The sequence below is a fragment of the Castor canadensis genome, chromosome 15, assembly GCF_047511655.1.
Source record: "Castor canadensis chromosome 15, mCasCan1.hap1v2, whole genome shotgun sequence".
In the NCBI taxonomy this organism is placed as follows: domain Eukaryota; kingdom Metazoa; phylum Chordata; class Mammalia; order Rodentia; family Castoridae; genus Castor; species Castor canadensis.
Window position 1 is genome coordinate 13,263,444 of NC_133400.1, and position 20,119 is coordinate 13,283,562.

General features: G+C 42.7%; 1 protein-coding gene across 1 annotated transcript in view; it reads right to left on the reverse strand.

Moving 5' to 3' along the window:
• The window catches only part of Hydin (HYDIN axonemal central pair apparatus protein), a 397,410-nt gene that overhangs the window by 75,420 nt on the left and 301,871 nt on the right, over positions 1 to 20,119 (reverse strand). The window contains exons 46-52 of the mRNA XM_074055707.1: positions 13,730 to 14,350; positions 11,591 to 11,812; positions 6,521 to 6,726; positions 6,126 to 6,308; positions 4,852 to 4,971; positions 1,964 to 2,123; positions 1,692 to 1,864 (exon numbers count right to left, since the gene is read on the reverse strand). Coding sequence (XP_073911808.1) covers positions 1,692 to 1,864; positions 1,964 to 2,123; positions 4,852 to 4,971; positions 6,126 to 6,308; positions 6,521 to 6,726; positions 11,591 to 11,812; positions 13,730 to 14,350 — 1,685 coding nt within the window. The remainder of the gene's footprint in view (positions 1 to 1,691; positions 1,865 to 1,963; positions 2,124 to 4,851; positions 4,972 to 6,125; positions 6,309 to 6,520; positions 6,727 to 11,590; positions 11,813 to 13,729; positions 14,351 to 20,119) is intronic.

The window sequence follows — 20,119 nt, forward strand, 5'->3', positions numbered from 1 at the left end:
TGGAACTTCCTGTACTTTTCCTACCCCATCCTGAAAAAAGCCTTTCATCATGGAGCCTTGCTGTTTAACAGAAAATGCTATTTAGAGACCAAGACTTGGATGTTAGTGTGCTCACTACTGTTGATGTATCATTCTTTCTACATCCTCCTAGATGACAGAGCTAGGAAATGTGTGTGTATGTTCCATCTTGATCCACATATTGAAAAATCATAACCTCATATTGACACTTCAAATTCTAATTCCATATAACAAGGTACATTTTAAATCTCCCTCTCCATATTTATAGCTCTCTCTTCCAGTGTTGAGAAATCTGGTTATAATCTAATCACATTGTGGGCACACATTTTGTAAGATTTTGATCATTTGAAATTTAACAAGACATGTTTATGGCTCAACACTCTCTTGTTGATGTTCCGTGTATGCTTAATTAAATATGCATTTTATAATTACTGGGTATAGTGTTATTTAAATTTTCACAGGTCAAAGTAGTTAATAGTGATGTTCGGATCTTAATTTCCATGATGATTTTTTGGACTAGTTGTTTTATTAGCCTTTCAGAAAAGGATATTAATATTTTCAAGCATAGCTGAATGATAGTATTAATTCCATGTGACCTATGAAGAAACTGAGAGATTAACTGATGGCCCTCAAATCACAGATACAGTGATAAGACTTGGATGACTCAGGATACGTGTTTAGCAGTCATGGTTGCCCTAATATGTACTTCTCCATTGATTTCAGAACAGTACTTTGGATCACCTCAGTTATTACTTAGTTCATTATTAGTGATTATCAGGGAAGGGCCTGGTGGTGAAGACCACAGAGTGCAGGGCACATATCATAACAATACTCTCCCCCAGAAGCCCCAGGAATAAACATTCTCTACGTAGAATAATACAGTTCTATTGAATGGATATGAAAGTTCTAGGTTTGGTCTAGTGTTCTCTGATTGTGCCCTAATTTCTAGAGCTTTTAGATAGTGGATTACTTTAAGAACCTGAAGAAAACTAGTCCTGTGATAAAAAGGTGCCTGTGGCTTATGCCTAGAATCCTAGCTACTTGGGAGGCTGAGAATGGGAGGATTGAATTTTAAGGCCAGTCCCAGCAAAAAAGTAGCAAGACCCCCATCTTAACCAAAAACTGGCTGTGGTGGCATGCACCTGTCATCCCAAACTACCTGGGAGGCTGAGATCAGGAGGACCATGTTTTCAGCCAGCCTGGGCAAAAAAGTTCATGAGAGCCCATCTCAATGAAAAAAAGCTGGGTGTGTGGCACGTGCCTGTCATCCCAGTGACTGTGGGAGTTGTGAATCGAGAGAATTGTGGTCCAGACTGGCCTGGACAAAAAGCAAGACCCTGTCTCCAAAATAACCAGGGAAAAAAGGGCTGGAGGTGTGGCTCAAGTGGTAAAGTGCCTGCCAAGCAAGCACAAAGCCCTGACTTCAAACTCCAGAACTGCCAAAACAACACCCCCCACACCCCCCAAAAAACTTTGACAGTTGATCTTAGGGAAGTCTAGTTGGTCTTATGGGGATCTTGCTCAAGTTCATCCATGGAACCCCAGTTAACAACCTGTGACCTAAACAGGGCTACTAACCATCCTTGCTTGCATGGGACAAAGAAGTTTCCTGGAATGCAGGCCTTTCAGTGCTAGCAGTAGGGAAGTCCAACTGAATGTTCTGGAACTCTCACCTGTGCAGCAAGAGCCGATCAAAGTGTAACTGCCTGGGTTCCAGCTCTAGCTCTGGGCGGATCCCTTGGCAGCTTAATTGGAAGATGGCTGGCTCTGGGTTCTCCTTGATGCAGCAGACAATGTTGTCTTCAAAGACACCAACTGCAGTAGGGTAAGCCCATACGCTTAGCGACTGATGGAAGAGTCAAAAGAAAGTATGTACCGAGGATGCCAAGGTCTTGAGAGTCCCAAGAAAGCCTTGCCCCGGTGGGGTTTTTCTATGTCTTCTTACCTGCTTCTCATTGGGTTTCAGAATCATGTTGACAGGCTCCAGAAAGTAGGTGTTTGCTTTGGTATCATTCTGAAAACAGAAGTATGCCTCCACCACCATTGGGGAGTTGTTCAGGATTGTCAGTGTCTCCATGTTGCCTGGGAACAAGCATGACTTATACCTGGAAGGGAATAGAAATGGGGATGTGGGTGTGAGGAGTGAATGGGAACTCAGACAGAAAGGAGCCTGTGAGGTGCAATGGAATTCAAAAGGCCGTGGTGTGGTGGCTAAGAACATGAAATCTGTAGTTGTGAACTTGCCCCTGAATTCTGTTTTTTTTTTTTTTTTTTTAGTACTGGGGTTTGAACTCAGGGCCTCTCACTTGATAGGCAGGTGCTCTACCACTCGAGCCACTCTGCCAGCCTATGAACTCTCCTCTGAGAATAATACATTGTGATTTGACCCCTAAACCTTGATCTCCTTATCTAAGATGGGTGACAATATCCTAAGAGATATCATCTCCTAACCAAGATTGCTTGGTATTGAGATTGTACACGTGAAGCTCTTGGGAAAGCTATATATACGTGTATATATTTATGTATATATATCAAGTGTCCAACAAATGGTAGTTATTCTTATTGCAAAGAATTTTGAGAAATATGCCTAGCCATCCCTCCACATTTATATCCCCCAAAGAGATTAGCATTTCAGTCACCTGTGTTTCACATTTGTCAGAGCTGACCTCATTCATCTACTTTCATGACCTCCTCACAGAATATTACTGCTCTTACATGGATTCACCTGGCCTTGTTCACCATTATCAGGCTGTTTCGGTTTCCTAGTACCTTAGGGAGAGATCCAGAATCGAGTACCAGGGCCATTGGAAGATGTTCAATTAATGGTAATGAACAGAAAAAGGAACCATAGTGAAGGTTCAAGGACTGAAGGTGCCTATCATCAGAGATCATAGCACAGGCCAGGAACACAGAAACACTCTGAAAGTATTTTGTGTTGGTAGATGGAATGAGAGAGAATGACAGACCAAATCAGAGTCCAAGAGAACTCAGCATTAATAACTGTGAGGGGGGTGCGGTGATCTCCATGGCTAACCAATTATCACCACCATCCAGCATGTTACCCAGTTCATCCTCACAAATCTGTGAGGTGGTGCTGTTACCTTCCCATTTTGCAGATGAGAACACTGAGGCTCAGCAAGCTTTGAAAGAATAAACAAATGACATCTATTTACACAGGGCTTTATTTTGGACCACTGAAATCACTGTTGTCTGGCCACACATTTCAGTTAATTCCAGTGCTGCTCCAAACACTCACCCCTTTGAATAGCCACCATCACCCTGATTTCCCCTCCTGATTTTCTCCGCATGTTGTGTCCATCAACCTGACGTTTGCTCTTTCTTCCTCCTAAACCCTTCTGTTAGACCTTGAAGATCTTCCCCATTAACAGCAAACTCTCTTCACCTTCACTTCCTACTCTACCATCTCAGCAAATAAACAGGAGTTGATAAATGAGTAGACAAAGATGGCCTATTAGCCCTACCAAGGAATCATGAAACAAACACTCTTCACTTATTACAGTAAATGCTGTACTGGATGAAGACCTAGTGGAAATCTTGGTTCTGTTTTCTATCCCATATCCCTGTCTGTACAAGAAAGCAGTTTGTATAAGTTGAAAAAAAACTAGTATTGCTAAAAACTTATGATAACCAACCTCACCTGGGCCCCCAATTCAGCCTGATAATCTTCATCTGTTCTTCTGCTATGCTCCCTATTTCTACAAAAATGTTTTCACATCTCCATTTCCTCAACACTTAAACTTTCTCCACTGTATTCACTCACACCATTTTGTTACAAGGTAATAGACATAGTTTTTACAGGAACCTCCTCCTCATTCCAACCAAATCTCTAACCATGCCTTCTCACCTTCTTCCCTCCTGGTGGGAGAAAATGGGTCCTCCTGGCAAGGACCACATCCTGTGGTGTGTCTGGGATCTATGCCATTGACAGCATACTTCTCCTGACACTCCAGCCTGTTTCTCCTACTTCCCCTTGGCATACAGACATCACAAGAAGCAAAGTACATGAACAGCCTTCTCTGGACTCACCTCTTCCTGTCTCCCCTCATAGCCGAGCTTTTCCAAAGAATTATCTTCATCTCCTGTCTTCATTCTTTCACCTTCCATGAACTCTTCAACCCATTTAACTTGGGCTTCACTCCAAAGACTTCCCCACAAAAGACTCTTGGTAAGGTCCCTGGTGACTTCCATGCTGTTGAACCCTGTGGATGTCTATGCCTTCATTCTTCTGCCCTCTCTGCAGCATTCTACATAGCTGACCACACATTATTTTCATAGATTCACGATGCTACCCTTCCCTGTTTTCCCCTAACACCTTTGGCCTCTTTCTCATCTCCTCTGTGGCTTCTTCCCTTGTGCATGGTGAAGTTCTCTGAGACTCTATCCTCTGTCTTTCTCTTTTCACTACTGAGAAGTTGTCTTCTTAAGCTATCTCATCCATAGCCAGGCTTCTATTGTCTTGAAGATAGATCTCTCCTTTGAGAACCAAAAGCATGCATCCTATTCTCTGCTGTGTTTGGCTCCTAGAGATATCTTCCAAGCATCTCAGACTTGACATATTCCAAAGGGAACTCTTGTCCTACCCTTCTGAAATTTGGTCTTCTCCCAGGCTTTTCCACCAGGGAAGGTGGCACTGGATTCACCTGGATGTTTAAGCAGAAACGTGGGACAAAGGACCCAGTTCTCCTGATTTATGGTTTGGGGCTAATTGAAGCAGCACCAGTAAAAGCTATGTCTACACAGAATCCCTACTTGGGCTATTTATGAATACATCCCAGGAGTCTGAAATATGCTTTGAAATAACAGAATACTTACTTATCTCTCGATTTTCCACAAAGCAGTGGCCCAAAGTAAAACCTGTTGGTGCTCATAATATACTTCTTAAAGATGACTTCATTTGGCTTCATGTCCTTCTTCCGATCAGGGAATACCACTCTGAACACAGGGGAGGAAGAGATGAGGGGAGGCCACCTGAATAGGAGTTCAATGCTGCATATGATGTGTGCATGAGCCTAGCACTTCCTGTTCAGCAAAGGGTCCAGGTATCTGGAGACAGTGACTATTAATTTGAGGACCTTTGTTGAGGCTTTGTTTCCCCCACCCAACAAGAGGAGGTAGTATGACTTGAACTTGAGAAAGAAGACTCCTAGAACTGAGTGGGATATTCTGTCCTAATGTGCCCAACTAGAAAAATTCTCAAGAATATCTATGGAAAAACTAGTTCTGGTGGATATTAATTAGCTTCTGAGTTTCTTGGTAGAATGGGACCCTTTGGGGAGAACCAGAAAAAACAGTTTCTCTCAGAGTGGACAAGTTATAAAAGGCCCCTTCCTGCAGAGGAGTCACCCTGTTAGCTTGCTCAGCCAGCTGCCTTTACGTGGGGCATACACTACATACTGGCATCCAGTAGCCTGTCCATGCAGATTCACACACATATATTCATTCTACCAGATAACAAGTCCCAGAGTAAAAAAATGTAACCAATGGGCCAGGTATAGTGGCTCACACCTGTAACCCCAGATACTTAGGAGGAAGAGACAGGAGAATCATGGGTTTCAGCCCAGTTCTGGCAAAGAACTCTAATGGCAAGCTAATTAAAAAAGGATTGGGGCGTGGCTCAAGGGACAGAGCATTTGCCTATGCAAAGCTCTGAGTTTAATTACCAGTATTACGAAAAGAACGAAAGAAAGAAAGAAGAAGGAACTAGGTTAAATTTGTTTAATCATAAGCAAATTAACTTGCCAGAGGAAGACTTTTTGTTTTCTCCCTTTTTACACTTACTGTAGCTCAACCTGGGAATGCCTCATGGTACCATGTTATCCCTGTGGTTCTTAGTCAAGGTCAAAAACACTGAAGCTAAGTGGGTGGTAAGGGAGGGGGTGGGGGCGGGGGGGAGAAATGACCCAAGCCTTGTATGCACATATGAATAATAATAAAAAAAAAAACACACACTGAAGCTTGCTACAAGAGGGTCTGGGATCCTGATCCAGTTCTGTGTTGTTATTACTAAGAGCTACTTTATTCAACACAGCATGGGAGAAAACCAAACCATACCTGTCAAACTTTTTTTTTTTTTTAAATATACTTACTTTGGGTCTTGGCAAATGTAGGGGTAAGTGCAGATACCCCGACAAAACAGCTGGTACTGGCGGCGAGTTCCGAGGATCTCAAAGTTAAATGTTTGGTCAAAGTTCCCGAGATCCGTAGAAGAAAAGTGTACTCGTAAGGTCACCTCTCCGTTGGCTGGGACGATCCATCGGAATTGATTCAGCCTGAAATGACCACATAGGCTTTTACAGTGATAGTGCTTCCTCTGGCCATGAGAAGATGAGGAAGCTATCTGGGAGTCCTGTTCTGCTGGGGGGTTAGGAATGGTAGGCCCTAGGGCCCCAGAGGCAGGACAGCCCTGTTCCAGTCTGGTGCTATGTTACATCCTCAACTTGGTGTTTCAGTATCTCCCTCCCAGGTTCCTGGGGAAGCCCACCTGACAAGCTTCTCCTGGGAGTGCTGCCCACTGAAGTTGTTCTGGTCTATGTCTGACAGGGGGGCAATGGTCCCCGCAGTTCCCCCACTAGTGCCCTTCCTGAAGGCCATGCGACGTTTTTCCTTCTGAGTCTCATGACTTTGTTCTGGTTTTTCTTTCAATTTCATCCTGCTCGCCTTAGCTGAGGTGGTCTGTTCCTCTTGAACCTTAGTTAAAAATGAACACAAGGTCTTAAATATTCATTTTACACACAGACAACAAGGACAAGAGATGCCTGAAGCATGTCTGTAGTCTGTGTGATGGGCTGGCAGGTGCTAGGTGCTGGGATGGATGGCTAAGTGCCAGCTTCATGGGGTGATGTCAAGACCAGTGCTTCCCTGGGCACCCTGCTCCTGAGGAGGGGCAGAAGCCCTAGAGCAAGCTTGATGTTGGCAGAGAGGGTATGGGAGGAGTTTCAGCTCCTCATAGTCCTCACCTTAGTCAGTTGGGCTTGCAACTCTCCTGCCATTGCCTAGGTGGGTTACTCAGTCTGCCTGTCATCCAGCCCCCAAATTTTATTGATATATTCTGTTCTCAACCATCTTCTCTCCCTTTTCTTTTTTCCTAGGATGTATCTATTTTAAAGACTATTTTACATGTTCAATCTGCTATGTTTATTAAGTTCCCATTTTCTAGTCCAATTTTCATTTTTCTTGATCAATTTTGTTCTCGTATGTTTTGACCTTTATTTATCACTTCTACATTTTTGTTTTAGAAAACTTTCATAGTTGAAGGTCTATTGCAGGAATAATTAGTTTTAACATTTAGAAACATGTAGTCATTTTATCTTATCTATTTTTTTCCCTGAACCATTTGAAGGTAAGTTGCGGATGGGGACTGCTTCTAAATTCTTTAGCCTGCATTTCTTCACAGCAAGGACTTTTCCTGCACTACCACAATGCTATCTTACACCTAAGGAAGTGAGCAATAATTTCATCCCATTATTCTAGCACACAGTCCATATTAACATTTTTCTACTTGTCCCAGTGAAAGGGGTGCTGTTTCTCACACTCCCTCCCTTGCTGGAGCAAGGTTTTCTCTCTCGCTCCTTGATTAATACTGGACCTAACTGGGCTTAACTGGGCGTGACTGCAGATTTTAGAAAAGACACAGGATAGACAGACAGACAGACAGAAAGTTGGGGTCAGGTGTGTTGTACACTTGGCTGGAGATGCACAACCCTCATTGCTTCTTTTTTCCTGTTTTGATTCTTCAAGGCCTTACTCCTTGTAGGTCTTTAAAACCTTGCTTTTAAAGTCTTCTTTAAAATCTTGCTTCAAAACCTCTTTCCTTATCTCTAACAGTTTCTGCCTGGAAGCAAGGGGGTAAGGGGGGAAGAGGGAGGGGGCGAGGAAGGGGGGAGAAATGACCCAAACATTGTATGCACACATGAATGAAAGAAGTAAAAAAATCTGAAAAAAGAAAAAAAAGTGAATATTTAAAAGAATGCTCATTATTTGTTGCTTAAAATCATTATAACTTCATAATAGCAATAATTTAGACATTAAGAAAATATCAAAGAGTTAATAAAAGGCTTTTCTACCTAAAAAAAAAACAAAAACCAAAAAAAAAAAAAAAAAAAAACCTCTTTCCCTAGGCTTGCTATGTCCCATGTTTGCTCTTAACTATCTTTAGCTTAATTACTCTTAAAGTCTTTTGTCCCCAGGCTTGCATTGTCCCATCTCTCTTTAGCTCTCTTAAAGCCTCAAAGTGCTCAAACTTTGCAAATCAGCAGCCACACCTAAAAATTGCTTTTGCTTAACTCTTAAGGTCTCTTAAGGTCCTCAGACTTGCACTGTGCACTCTCCCATGTTCTCTTTAGTTTTAGCTTTCCTAAGGCCTCTGCATGAAGTTCTTTCTCAGCTTTGCTTTCTGAAGCCTATGTTTAAGTTCTCAGTGTGGACTTTCTATCAACCCCTCTTTAGCATTTTCCCTTCAACAATTCTTTTCCCTTCAGCAATTTTTCCCTTCAATAATTTTTTTCCCTTCCAAAAGCTTCCCACACCAAAAGGCCCCAAGTAAAAGCTTCTTCCCAATATTCAAAGGCAAAAAGCCCTGCCAAGCAAAAAGCCAAAATCCAAGCAAAAAGTCCAAAAGCCCCAAATCCCAAAGTAAAGCCCCAAAAGGCAAAAGCCCCTCTTTCTCCTTCAGGGGTCTTTTATAGCAGCAAACAGGGTGGAGCCACAGGGAGGGGCATGACATTGTAACAGGAGAAACCTGCATTCCTGCTTCTCCAACACAACTTAGGAGACTGTTCTGCCTTTCCCTGTTACGTGCTGCGGCTGTGCCTATCTAGGCCTACAGATAAAAGCAATTAACTGCATCTCACCTTACTTGTGTCCAGTTCTCATAGGCTTTAATCTGCTCCCCACATCTCAGGAATGTCTTCTTATAGTCATTTGTCCCCAACTGTCTATCTAGATTCCTATATTGTGTTTATCACTACATTTCTTCAGTATTTTTTAATCTAGACCATCCTACATCTTCACTGACTTTTTGGAGAGATCAGATCTAGGTTCTTATGAAATATCCTATAGTGTGAAAATTTCTGGTTTTTCTCACAGTGCCTTGGAACTTATTCTCTTATTCCTTGGATTTCCTGAAAGCTTAAAACTAAAAGCTTGATTGAATTCCTAGGTGATCCCACATACTTCTGTTGGGGTGCTTTAACTTGCAGCCCACCTCGCCTAAAAATCAGCTATAACTGGCATGACCCTTGGGTAACCTCGTGAAGAGGAAGATAGCCTTGAAACAGGGTTGTAAAACATGGTAAACTGTCAATTAAAAGCTGTAACTTCGGACAGAGCTGTGAGGAATTGCTCATTAGAGCCATGCAAAAGTTCTGGACCGAGATGAAAGGCACCATGCAGAGATAAGCACCCATTCCTGCCTTTCTTTGTCTCCACTTGTAAATAAACTTTCCAAAACAGGACTCCCCTGCTGTTTTTATCTAAACCTTAGGTTTCTATTCCACTACTAGCCCCTAATTTATGGGAGAACGCATTCCTTGTAACCTGATAAGTAAACCTCTGGTGTTTCCCCAGTTCCCAATAAATAATATTACTCCACCACCAAGATGTGGGCAAGATCAGGAAAATGTGACCCCAGGGGCATGAGGAATTCCTATGTGACGATGACTGATGCTTTAAAGAGTATAATACCTGCTTAAATTTTGCTTTCAGGGTCCTTGTTGAAACCTGCTGTGTCAGGTGGATGCTCGGACCCTAGCTAGCTAGAAATAAACCTCGCCTTGTGACTTCCTTTGTCTCGAGTGTTCTTTGTCCTCTCAGAAGGTGGCCGGCCTCGTACCCTAACACTTCATACTCCAACACAAGGGACAAATGATGTCAGGTTGACTTGACTCATGGTTACAGATGAAAGGTGTACTGACCTGGTTAGGCGTGTGTCCAACAGATCTGTCCCTTGAAAATCACACTGTTGCCTTTGCAGTTAGTCAATCACCTGTGGCGTGCTGTTCTGGCTGGTGTGAGTGCCTTATTCACGGACAACCTTCCACCTACTGCTTTTTGTACCTATTGATGATCTTCAATCAATTATTTTACTGAGGATAACTAAACAGTGATTTTTTTTGGTTCTATTATTTCTATAAGTTTAAGCTGCTATTCTAGGATGAAGGGCTTTCCTTTGTTAATTGCAGAGGGGCTAAAGTTCCTCTAAAGTGATAGGTTAAAGATTGCTTAACTCTTTCCTTCATGTCATCAATTTTTAGAGTAGGGGATTGGTACGATCGTTTGCCTCTGATGATGACGACAGTTTCTCTCTCTCTGGTGGTACTGGATTTGAACCTAGGGCCTCATTACCACTTTAACCATGCCATGCCCCCAGTCCTTTTTGCTTTAGCTATTTTTTTTTTGGATAGAGTCTTGCACTTTTTGCCTGGGGTTGGCCTTGGACTGAGATCCACCTCTTTACACCTCATAGCTAAGAATTACAGGTACATTCTACCATGCCCAGCTTGTTGGTTGAGATGGGCTCTTGCTAACTTTTTTCCTGGGCTGACTGTGAATTGAGATCCTCCTGATCTGTACTTCTCTAGAAGAGTAGCTGGGATTACAGGTATGTGCCACCCCACCTGGTTTCTCTTAGTCTCTTTTGAAAACCCAGCATGAATGGTATGCTCTTGCAAGACACTCCCTAATGCAGCTGCTGGCCTTGGATGCTGATTTTCCACTTGCTTGTACAATGAACTCGGGCCAGTCTCTGTCACCTCCATAGGAGCTACCAGGTCCTACAGGTGATCTTATTTCTTTCCTTGCTCAGATGCATGGTTTGTAGGAGAAGGTGTAGAGGGATTCAAGTTTTGGGCCACCATTCCCCTCTGGGGATAAAAAGCCCCTGTATAATGTTAATACTCATATCTTTGGCATATTATTGTTCAAATATATTACCTTTCATAATTTATTCTATTGATTGCATATATGTTTTATTCTATTTTTATATGGTATTATTTTGATCACTTATCTTTTTAATCCAACTGGAATTTAACATATCTCCAGGCAAGGAGCTAAAAAGTGACTCTTCCCAAAATATCCAACCTTGTCATGGCAATTTCTTTAACAATCTATCCTTCCATGGTGGAGCATGCTTCTGTCACTGGTGTCTGTTGATCCTTATATTCTTACCCACTGTGTTTACCCACTTTAGTTTCACAACACATTTTCTTAGTTTTTTAAAAAAACCATATACTTTTGCTTATTTTTTCTTGCAGTTGAGCCTCATGGTGAGGTAACAGACAGGTTTCCTAGATTGTTCCCTGTGGATTGGAAAGGTTAGCAGGGAAGCAGAAGTCATCTTCAGTCTCTCATGGGCCGTAGGGTAGCCAGAAGTAGAGAAGGTTTAACTTGGGGGTGGGGGAAAAGGAGGGCTCATGCCAGGGTATTAGGCAGACCCCCATGCATCCAGAGAAACATGCCTCCCACCAGACTCAGGTTTTGGCCATGTGGGATACCCTTCCTGCCCTGTCCTCTGAAGTCATGCCAAGGCCAGAAGAACCAGCCTCGGCTGCTTTACCTTGGTGGTGATGGGGCTGACCGAGGGCTCTGATTCTGCTTCCACTTCTTTTTTCTCATCTGGCAGGGTGAGGTCATCAGATGGTGGGCTCACAAACACAAAGTGCTTCAGGATGTCGATGGGGGGCAAGGGTAGCCGCTTCACAGGGTATGAGATGATTGAGAACAAGGCAGGAGGCAGGATGGGTGGTCCAGAGGACCCCAGGCCCAAGATGTCCAGGATCTAAAAGGAAGCCCAAGTTAATTCCCTGTGAGGGTGGGTAAACCCTAACCCCTCCCTGAGTGAGCAAGGGTGGCTCACCCTCTCCTTTTCCCTCAATGTTCTTGAGAGACACTCCTGCAACTCAGGATGTGAAGGGACTCTGACCCAGCTCTGCAGGGCTTTCTAGATCCTGTACCCTAAGCCAGGCTGGGGTTTTTACTGTGGCTCTGGGCTCCCTGTAATTCTCACTGACTTGGTTTAATTGTCTGTTTTTGCAAATGGACTGCAAACTCCATTAGGACAGGAACCAGGTTGATCCAGCACATGGCCTAGCACTTAAATAAATATATGTAACTTAAATAGACCAGGGTTCAACGTCTGATGTCTACAGTATAGAGCTCCTCTATCCAATTTCAGATTCCATGTTAACTTTCCTCCCTCCCTTCCTCCTTTCTTCCTTCCTTCTTGCCTCCCTCCCTTTCTTTCCTCCCTCCCTTTTTTCCTTTTTTTTTTTGTTTTAATGCTCATCCTTTCCAAAGTGAAAGGAAGTTAGGATGGGAGCAGGTCAAATACAGCAAAGAACTCACACATACATGTGTGTGTGCACACACACACAATAAAAAAATCAAAGCAAAGGTTTGGGTATTCTCCCATTCTTTTCTGACTCATAATGCATGAGCAAAGAGGTGTACAAAGGACAGAACAGGCATACCATGCCTAGATTAATTGCTGCCATCACAACATTCAGGGCTATAGCCCACCAGAGTGCCCATTCTGTGGATCACGTGGTGTGGTGATTCTAGCAAGTTACCACCTTTGTGTAATCTTGTGTTTCCTATCTATGGGTCAGGGCGCTAACGCCATTCGAATGTGGAGCTGGTGTTACCTCCGAGGATTTAAAATGTCTGTGAGGAAAGAGATAAATTATGTGAGCCCGGAGGTTCTTCAAGCAACAGTCTAACCTATGACTTGGAATGTAGAGGGAACAAGACAAGATATTCCTGGCTATAGTTCTGTTTCAAATAACATATTTCTGGGAAAAAAAAATCACAATTCTTTATCTAAGGCTGGCCTGAGGCAAAACTGTGAACTAAATGCAGTTGGTGCTATGTGTTCACACACTGTCTTCTTTGATCCACCCAATACTTACCATGAGGACACATTACTTCAGAGTCTGCTCAATCTCCCAGAACCTGCTCAATATCCTGCCATTCATTACTCTCAGACTCCATTTTGTACTTCTGAAGATTGTACCTAGTTTTGATAAGCTAAACCAGAGGTCAGAAAACTGCAGCCTTCCTCCCCCAAATATGGCCTGTTACTTTTTTGTAGGTAGTTTTATTTGAACATGGCCACTCCTATTCAGTTACATCTTGGTGGTTGTTTTCACCACCCCAAAGCTGAGTTAAGTAGTTGTGACAAAGACTGTATGACTTGCAGCCTAAAACTTTGCTTTCTGGTCCTCACAGAAAAAAGTTTATCCTTGGACAAAAGTCAAATGCCTCTCCTATCTCTAAACCACCACTAACAGTGGTCTTTTGATGTGTAATACTTTTGTGTATAGGAATAAAAGGTTACTAATAGGTTAATCCCTGTCACTAAGGGATGCTTGTGGGAAAGAGATTTTGGAGTAGTTGAGTCTCTTGCTTGACTCCAAAGCACACTTGCCTTGCTATTCCATAGCACCAATGTTGTCACAATTAAAGATAAACTGTACAGGTGGCCTTTTATGAAGTTAGATGGAATAATATAGATTGGTGGGACTTTCTTTTGCCAAATGCACAAAGGTCCCTGTAGCTATTATTGTTTTATACCCAAGAGGGCACCAGAGATGAGTGAAATTGAGGGGATGTGGATTTTTCAATAGAAGGAAACACTTTTACGACAGGATAGGCCTGTTGCCTCCTTTGTTACTTCATCCTGGAGAAGAGCCTATACCTGCTCTCCTTTGGGAAGCTGGTCATTCTCCAGAGCCTGCTTCCAGCTCAAGCCTTCAAAGTCAGGAGTCTGAATGTCGATGAACGGCACGCCCAGATCCTTCTTTCCCTCATGGTCCTCTTCACCATCCCCTTCCATGTCGCTCCGCTCCTCCAAAGCCCGAAGCTTCTCTAGGCGCTCCCTCTCGGCCTTCTCCCTTTCCAGTCGCTCCTTCTCTGCCCGCTCCTTCTCTAAGCGCTCTCTCTCTCGGTCTTTACGGCCCCGACGTCCACCAGAGGGGAACTGGCGCTGGTCATCTGGCTCATGGGATGCCTCCTCCACCCCTGGGTGAGGCATCTGAATTCCTTGTTTCCGGTCCCAGTACACGAGGGTGTTCTGGATTTCTTTCAAACACAAGTCATAGACCTTAAATTTTTGGGCCAATTGCTTGTCAGTGTCCTTCAGGAAGTCCCCTTCACTGTCCTCTTGTTCCTGAACAGGAGGAAACCCAATCGTATTGGTGTCAGAAATGGGTTTCTTTTTCTTGTTTGGATCTTCCTTCTCAGAGGTAGGTTGATCTCTGACAGAAACCTTCCTTTCTATTGACTCACTCTTCATATCTAGTCTGGTAGCAGTAGGTATCTAGAAGGTAAAACACAAACTATGCTTAAAATAGTTTATTTGGGCTGGTGGAATGGCTCAAGCGATAGACAGCTTGCCTAGAAAGTGTGAGGCCCTGACTTCAAACCCCAGTACCACCAATCAACAAAAAACCTCAAAATAGTTTATTTGGGGTGAACAAACTGCATATGGGAACAGCAAAGGAATATTTTGTTTCATAAGGCCTCATAGGATTCAGGCTCCTCTTCTGCACACTAAGGTTGGGCCTAAGAATCACTTTGGGGACATTCATTTGAATGTCCATCGCAGGGTTCTGCCCTGTTGTGTCTCTGCCTGGACCCTGGCATGGTGCATATTCAGAAAGGTGCACAGTGATGTTAATGTGCTCTCTTGTCTGAGAGTTCTGAAGGATCACAGGAAAAGACCAGCTTTTGCCACCCACTTTCAAGTGTCCTGGGAGAGGCCAGAGAATATAGTGGTTTAATCCCAGCTGCACTGCTTGCTAGTTGTATGACCCTGGACAAGGGCTGAACCTCTTTGTCCAATCTGTATAATAAAGACAGTAATATTAATATTATAACTATACCAGAGATTAAATATATGAATACATAAAAAAGCCTTACAATTGTACATGCCATGGGGAAAGGGTTCTATGAGTATGAAGTTATTAAAACTACACAGCTGTTGTGTATAAAGGATATTTTGGAGAATAAATGGGAGTTTAGAATCTGACTACACTCCAGGCTTTTAAAAATACCTATTTTTTGAAGGAACTGGGCACACAGAAACCAACTTTATTCTTTTTCTTCCTGCCCTTCCAAACTTGTTTTGTAGGCTTTGATTTTTCTCTTCCTTTGGATGAAATCCTTGTTTAGGTTCCATTGCTTTACAGGTTATTCTTTGGTGATATCAAATCCACTGTGGTCTAATGGCCACCATCTGAAGTACAGCCCAGTGTCCCCCTTGCAAGTGATAGCTCTTATTCCCTCCAAGTTCAAGCCTGCTGCAGGCTTAGAGTCCCGAGTGGGACTAGTGGCTGGCTTTCCCTCTCACCTCACTGTGCCTCTTTTATGCTACTTTCTCCATCTCCAACATAGCCAGAAGAGATGGCAACATGACAGAAAAGCTGTTGAACAGAGTAGATTATCACTTCACTTTAGCTCATGTGGGGAGGGGAGGCACCTGGATCCTACTGCATTCATCTTGGTCTGGAGATCCACTACGAATGGTTTGTATAGAAGGTAGTTCCATTGACTTATGTTAGGTCCCTGGCATTCTTGGGGTGGGCGGAGAGTCCCAAGGCTAACACCAAAATCAGACCTCCTGATTTATGACCGCTTGCCAAACTTCCCTGCTTGTTTCCCTGCTTGCAAAATCTCAGGAACTTCCAGTTTCTCAACTAGCTAGCCATGTTGACCCATTCCATCTGGTGATCACAGATAATCAGAGACCAGAAACTCTTTCCCTCCTTCATGGCTTAGCCCCTCCAATAAAGCCCACTACCCATTCCAGCCAAGCTGCTGCAACCTGATCCCGAGGGAGACAGCCCAGCAGTCTGTATTTCAATAAATTTTTCTTTTCCACACGTGGTGTGGTCTTTGTTTAGCAGTTCCTTACAACTTGTACTTGGAAGACTGTAAGAACCAGCATAGAGCAGCTGAAGGTTGACAATAAATTACTAAGAATATAGGAAAATTTAACAACATGGGTTATGAGCATGAGAGAATGGATGCAAAAAGAAAATATACACATTATTCTAACATACATGGTATATTTACAAAAACTAATCACATGTGAGACCAGAGGCTCAACAAATGTGAAAGATCAAAATGATATAGAACACATTCTCTGAAAATGGTATTCTAAAACCAGAAATTAAAGGGAGCCATTCATTTGGAAATTAGAAAATATACTTTGCAATAATTCATGAGTTAAAAAAGCAGCTATAAAGAATAGTAGAAAATATTTAGAATTGAGCAGGAATAAAACATTGAATAACAAACAAGGAATATATCTAAAATACTGTTTGGAAGTTTCTTCTGATAAATCAGGAAATAATAATAATTGAAAATTCATAAGATTAGGCTCTGCCTTGAGAAGTTCATAAAGGAGAAAGAACATAAAGTAGAAAGAAGGAAATTACAAAATGAGGAACAGAAACTAATTAGCTAGAAAGCAAACATACAATGGAGATAAGCTATTTCTTTGGAAAGATAATAAAAATGACAAACTTCGATTAAGATAGATTGAGAAAAATAAAAAAGAGGAGGGTACAAATAAGCAACATATGGAAAGATAATGAGGACCTCTTCTGTAAAGATACAGAAGAGGTTCAAAAGATAGCAAGATAATACCATGAATTACTTTATGCTAATATATTTGAAAATACTTTTTTAAGATAACTACAAACGATCAAGTTTACTCTGGAAGTAAAAGAAAACCTGGATAAACCTAATTCCTAAAACAAATTGATTTAATAGTGTAATATGTAACCTATTACATGATTTGATTGAAGACAAAAAATAAATCATGTCATATAATTCAACACCCATAAGTGGAAGATCTGCATAAAACATTAAACATTCCATGGCACCAGAGGGCCATAAAGGCAGTAATGAGTTGAAGGCTGAGGTCTGGGAGAGGAGAGAAAGACAGAGGGGTGACCTACCACTGGGGGCTGCTTTTCCCTTAAGGGCATTTACAGCTGAAAGTGTGGCTGAGAATCTGAGTAAAGCTTTTTTTTTTTTTCTTTTTCTTGTGGTACTGGGGTTTGAACTCAGGGCTTTGTGCTTGCTAGGCAGGCACTCTACTACTTGAGCTACACTTCTAAACCCCAAATCTTTTGATAGACTCATGGGGCTGGTGTTCAAAGGCCTTTGGGCCTTCAGAGTAAAAGAGGCTTGGGATTCCTAAGCCTTTGGGTTAGAACTCTAAAGTGCTCCATCCCAGGTGTAAGGGTGAAGGATCCTGAAATAGCCCAGCCCTTCCAGGAACTGAACCCCAGTTTCAAATGAGCTCACTCCTGATTGCATTAAGACCTGTAGTGCTCCTAGACTAGAAGGCCGGCTGCCAGAGTCAAATAGCAATTCTCTCTGGAGGGAGATAATATTGCCCAGAGCCTTGAACTATTTGTATAGTTTTTCCTGTTCAATAAAAAGTAACCTGGCACCCAAAGAGACAAGGCTACATGACCATAAACCAAGAGCAAATGACAGGCAACAGAAAAGACTGAAATCTGTGTATTGACACTATCAGATAATGACTTTACAGATATGTTTAATAAGCCAAATGTGGTGCATCATGCCTATAATCTCAGCACTTGGGAAGCTGAAGCAGGAGGACCAGGAATTCAACACCAGCCTGGGCTACATAGCAAGTTCAGAATAGCCTGGGCTGCATAGTGAGGGCTTGTCTAAAAAAAAAATTCAATATGTTGAAGTCATTATAAGACAAGATTGAGAATTTTGAAGAGAACTAGAAATAATAAGAAAAGAATCAATAGCTTCCCAATTTAGTAACAAAATTAAGAACTGAAAAAATATTGTTATTTTTTTGTCATACAAAGGTTTGAGTCCAGGGCCTCACACTTGGTAGGCAGGTATTCTAACACTTGAGCCATGCCCTCAGCCCTTTTTTGCCTTTGTTATTTTTCAGGTACTGCTTGTGTTTTTGCCCAGGGCCGGCCTCAGACCTCGATCCTCCTACCTATGTCTCCTATGGCATAGGATGGGATGACAGGTGTGCACCACCATACCTGGGTTACTGATTGAGATGTGCTCTCACTAACTTTTTGCTGGGTCTGGCTTTGAAGTGTGATCTTCCCGATTTCTGCCTCCTGAGTGGCTGGATTACAGGTGTAAGCCACTGTACCTGGCTTGAAAGAAGATTTAAACAATGGATAAGACCTCACTGAAGAAAGACCATGAACAGAACAAACTGTCAGAAGAACATTTCCAGTGTGAAGCAGGAGAAGACAGAAGCATGCAAAATCTACAAAAATCATAGGAGACAAATGGAATACTGTGAAAACTTTGCAAAAGGGTTAGTCTATGTGGTTGGAATCCTTGAGCGAGAACAGAAAAAGAATGGAGGAGAAGCAATTTTGGTTTCCCAACCCACAGACTTGAAAATGGATAAAACAGAATGAAAACCACACATAGGCAAATCATGGTATGTTATTGAGCAAACATGAAACATCCTAAAGATGGTGAGGTATCTTAAAGACAAAGAAAAGCATCTTAAAAACAGAGAAAATAGTCAGACTAACATTGTAACCATGCTGGTAAATTACCAACACCTTAACTGACAAATGGCGTCTGCCTTCCTCTCCACTCTCACATCTGGGCTGGCCATCTGCCTGCAGGGCCCTGCCTTCCCTTTTGAACTCACAAGCTCCTCTTGACTCCCCTGTGTGATTAGTGTGTAGCAATGAAGTCACATGTGGGATGGTGTATTAGTTAAATTGTCATTGCTATGACAAAATAACTGAGAAAATCAATTCAAGGGAGGAAAGGTTTATTTTGGTCCACAGTTTTAGAGGTTTCAGTCCATGGTCACTAGGCTCCGTGTCTCTTGGCCTGTGGAGTGAGTCATGGTGGAGAGGGATTGGTACAGCAGAGCTGCTCACCTCAGGGAAAGAAAGAGACAGAGGTAGGGTCTGCAGACAAGATACGCCCTTCAAAGGCCCTCCCCCAGTGGATTATTTCCGCTAAACAGGTCCCACCTTCTAATTGTCCACTCAGCTATGAACTCATCAATGAATTCATCCACTGATTAAGTTTAAGCCCTCATGATCCAATCGCCCTCAAAGCCCACCAACTGGCAACCAAGCATGTAACACAGAAGCCTTCAGGGGACATTTTAAAATTCAAACCACAAAAGATGGGATAAAAATTCCAAGTGGCAAGAGAAGAAGGCTGAGGCTAGAAACCTCTTGAATAACTAAGGATGGATGGAGGTAGGGGCCAGAAAGGAACTAGAATGAGAGGACAAAGGAAAGCCAGGACAAATGGAGCTGAGAAAGAGGAAAATTCAAAGGATGGTACAGTCAAGAGTAAAAATCCTACAAAGGAAGCCAAGCAAGTCAAGCACTGAACTGTGTACAGTTAGTTCAGTGGTGCTCTGGTGGAGAAGCCACCAGAGCATTTTACAGAAGGGACTGAAGGAGACTGAAGTCAGGGTAGAAAATGTCTGAGCATGAATGGAGGTGAGCAGTTAAAGCCTGCAAATGGGGACAATTCTGGAAATTTTTAATTATGAATGAAGGCGGGAAATGGTGCCAGTAGGAGGAGGCACCAGGGCTGAGGAGACTTTTTTTCCTTTTCAAGGTCAGTGATTCTAAAACAGAACTTAAAGCAAGAGGCCTGTGAGAAGAAGCTTTGAAGCCAGAGCAGAGAGAGGTAAATAGATGGTGCTGCTGGCCCAAGAGATGGAGACAGCTTTTCAATGAGGAAGCAGGAAGTCTCCAGTCCTTTCCTGTTACCCGGCACATGGGATCTTCTTTCACTTCCTGAGGATGTATTTAGTCTCAGTACATTTTCCTGAGCTAGTGTTTTCAGACAAGGCTACTGCATTAGTCCAAGAAGGGTCTCAAGAAGTTTCCTTAGGGAATATGGTTGATTGTGTTTTGTGCTAAGCTCAGGGTTGTCCCCAAATGGATGATGATGACATGGCCCCTCCCACCATGCCCAAGGTCAACAAACCTTGCCCTGTATATGGTAGTGGGTGGGAACTTAGGGAGTGGGGGCAGTGCTCAAGTCACAGTCACTTGAGCTGAGAAGAAAAGAAGGG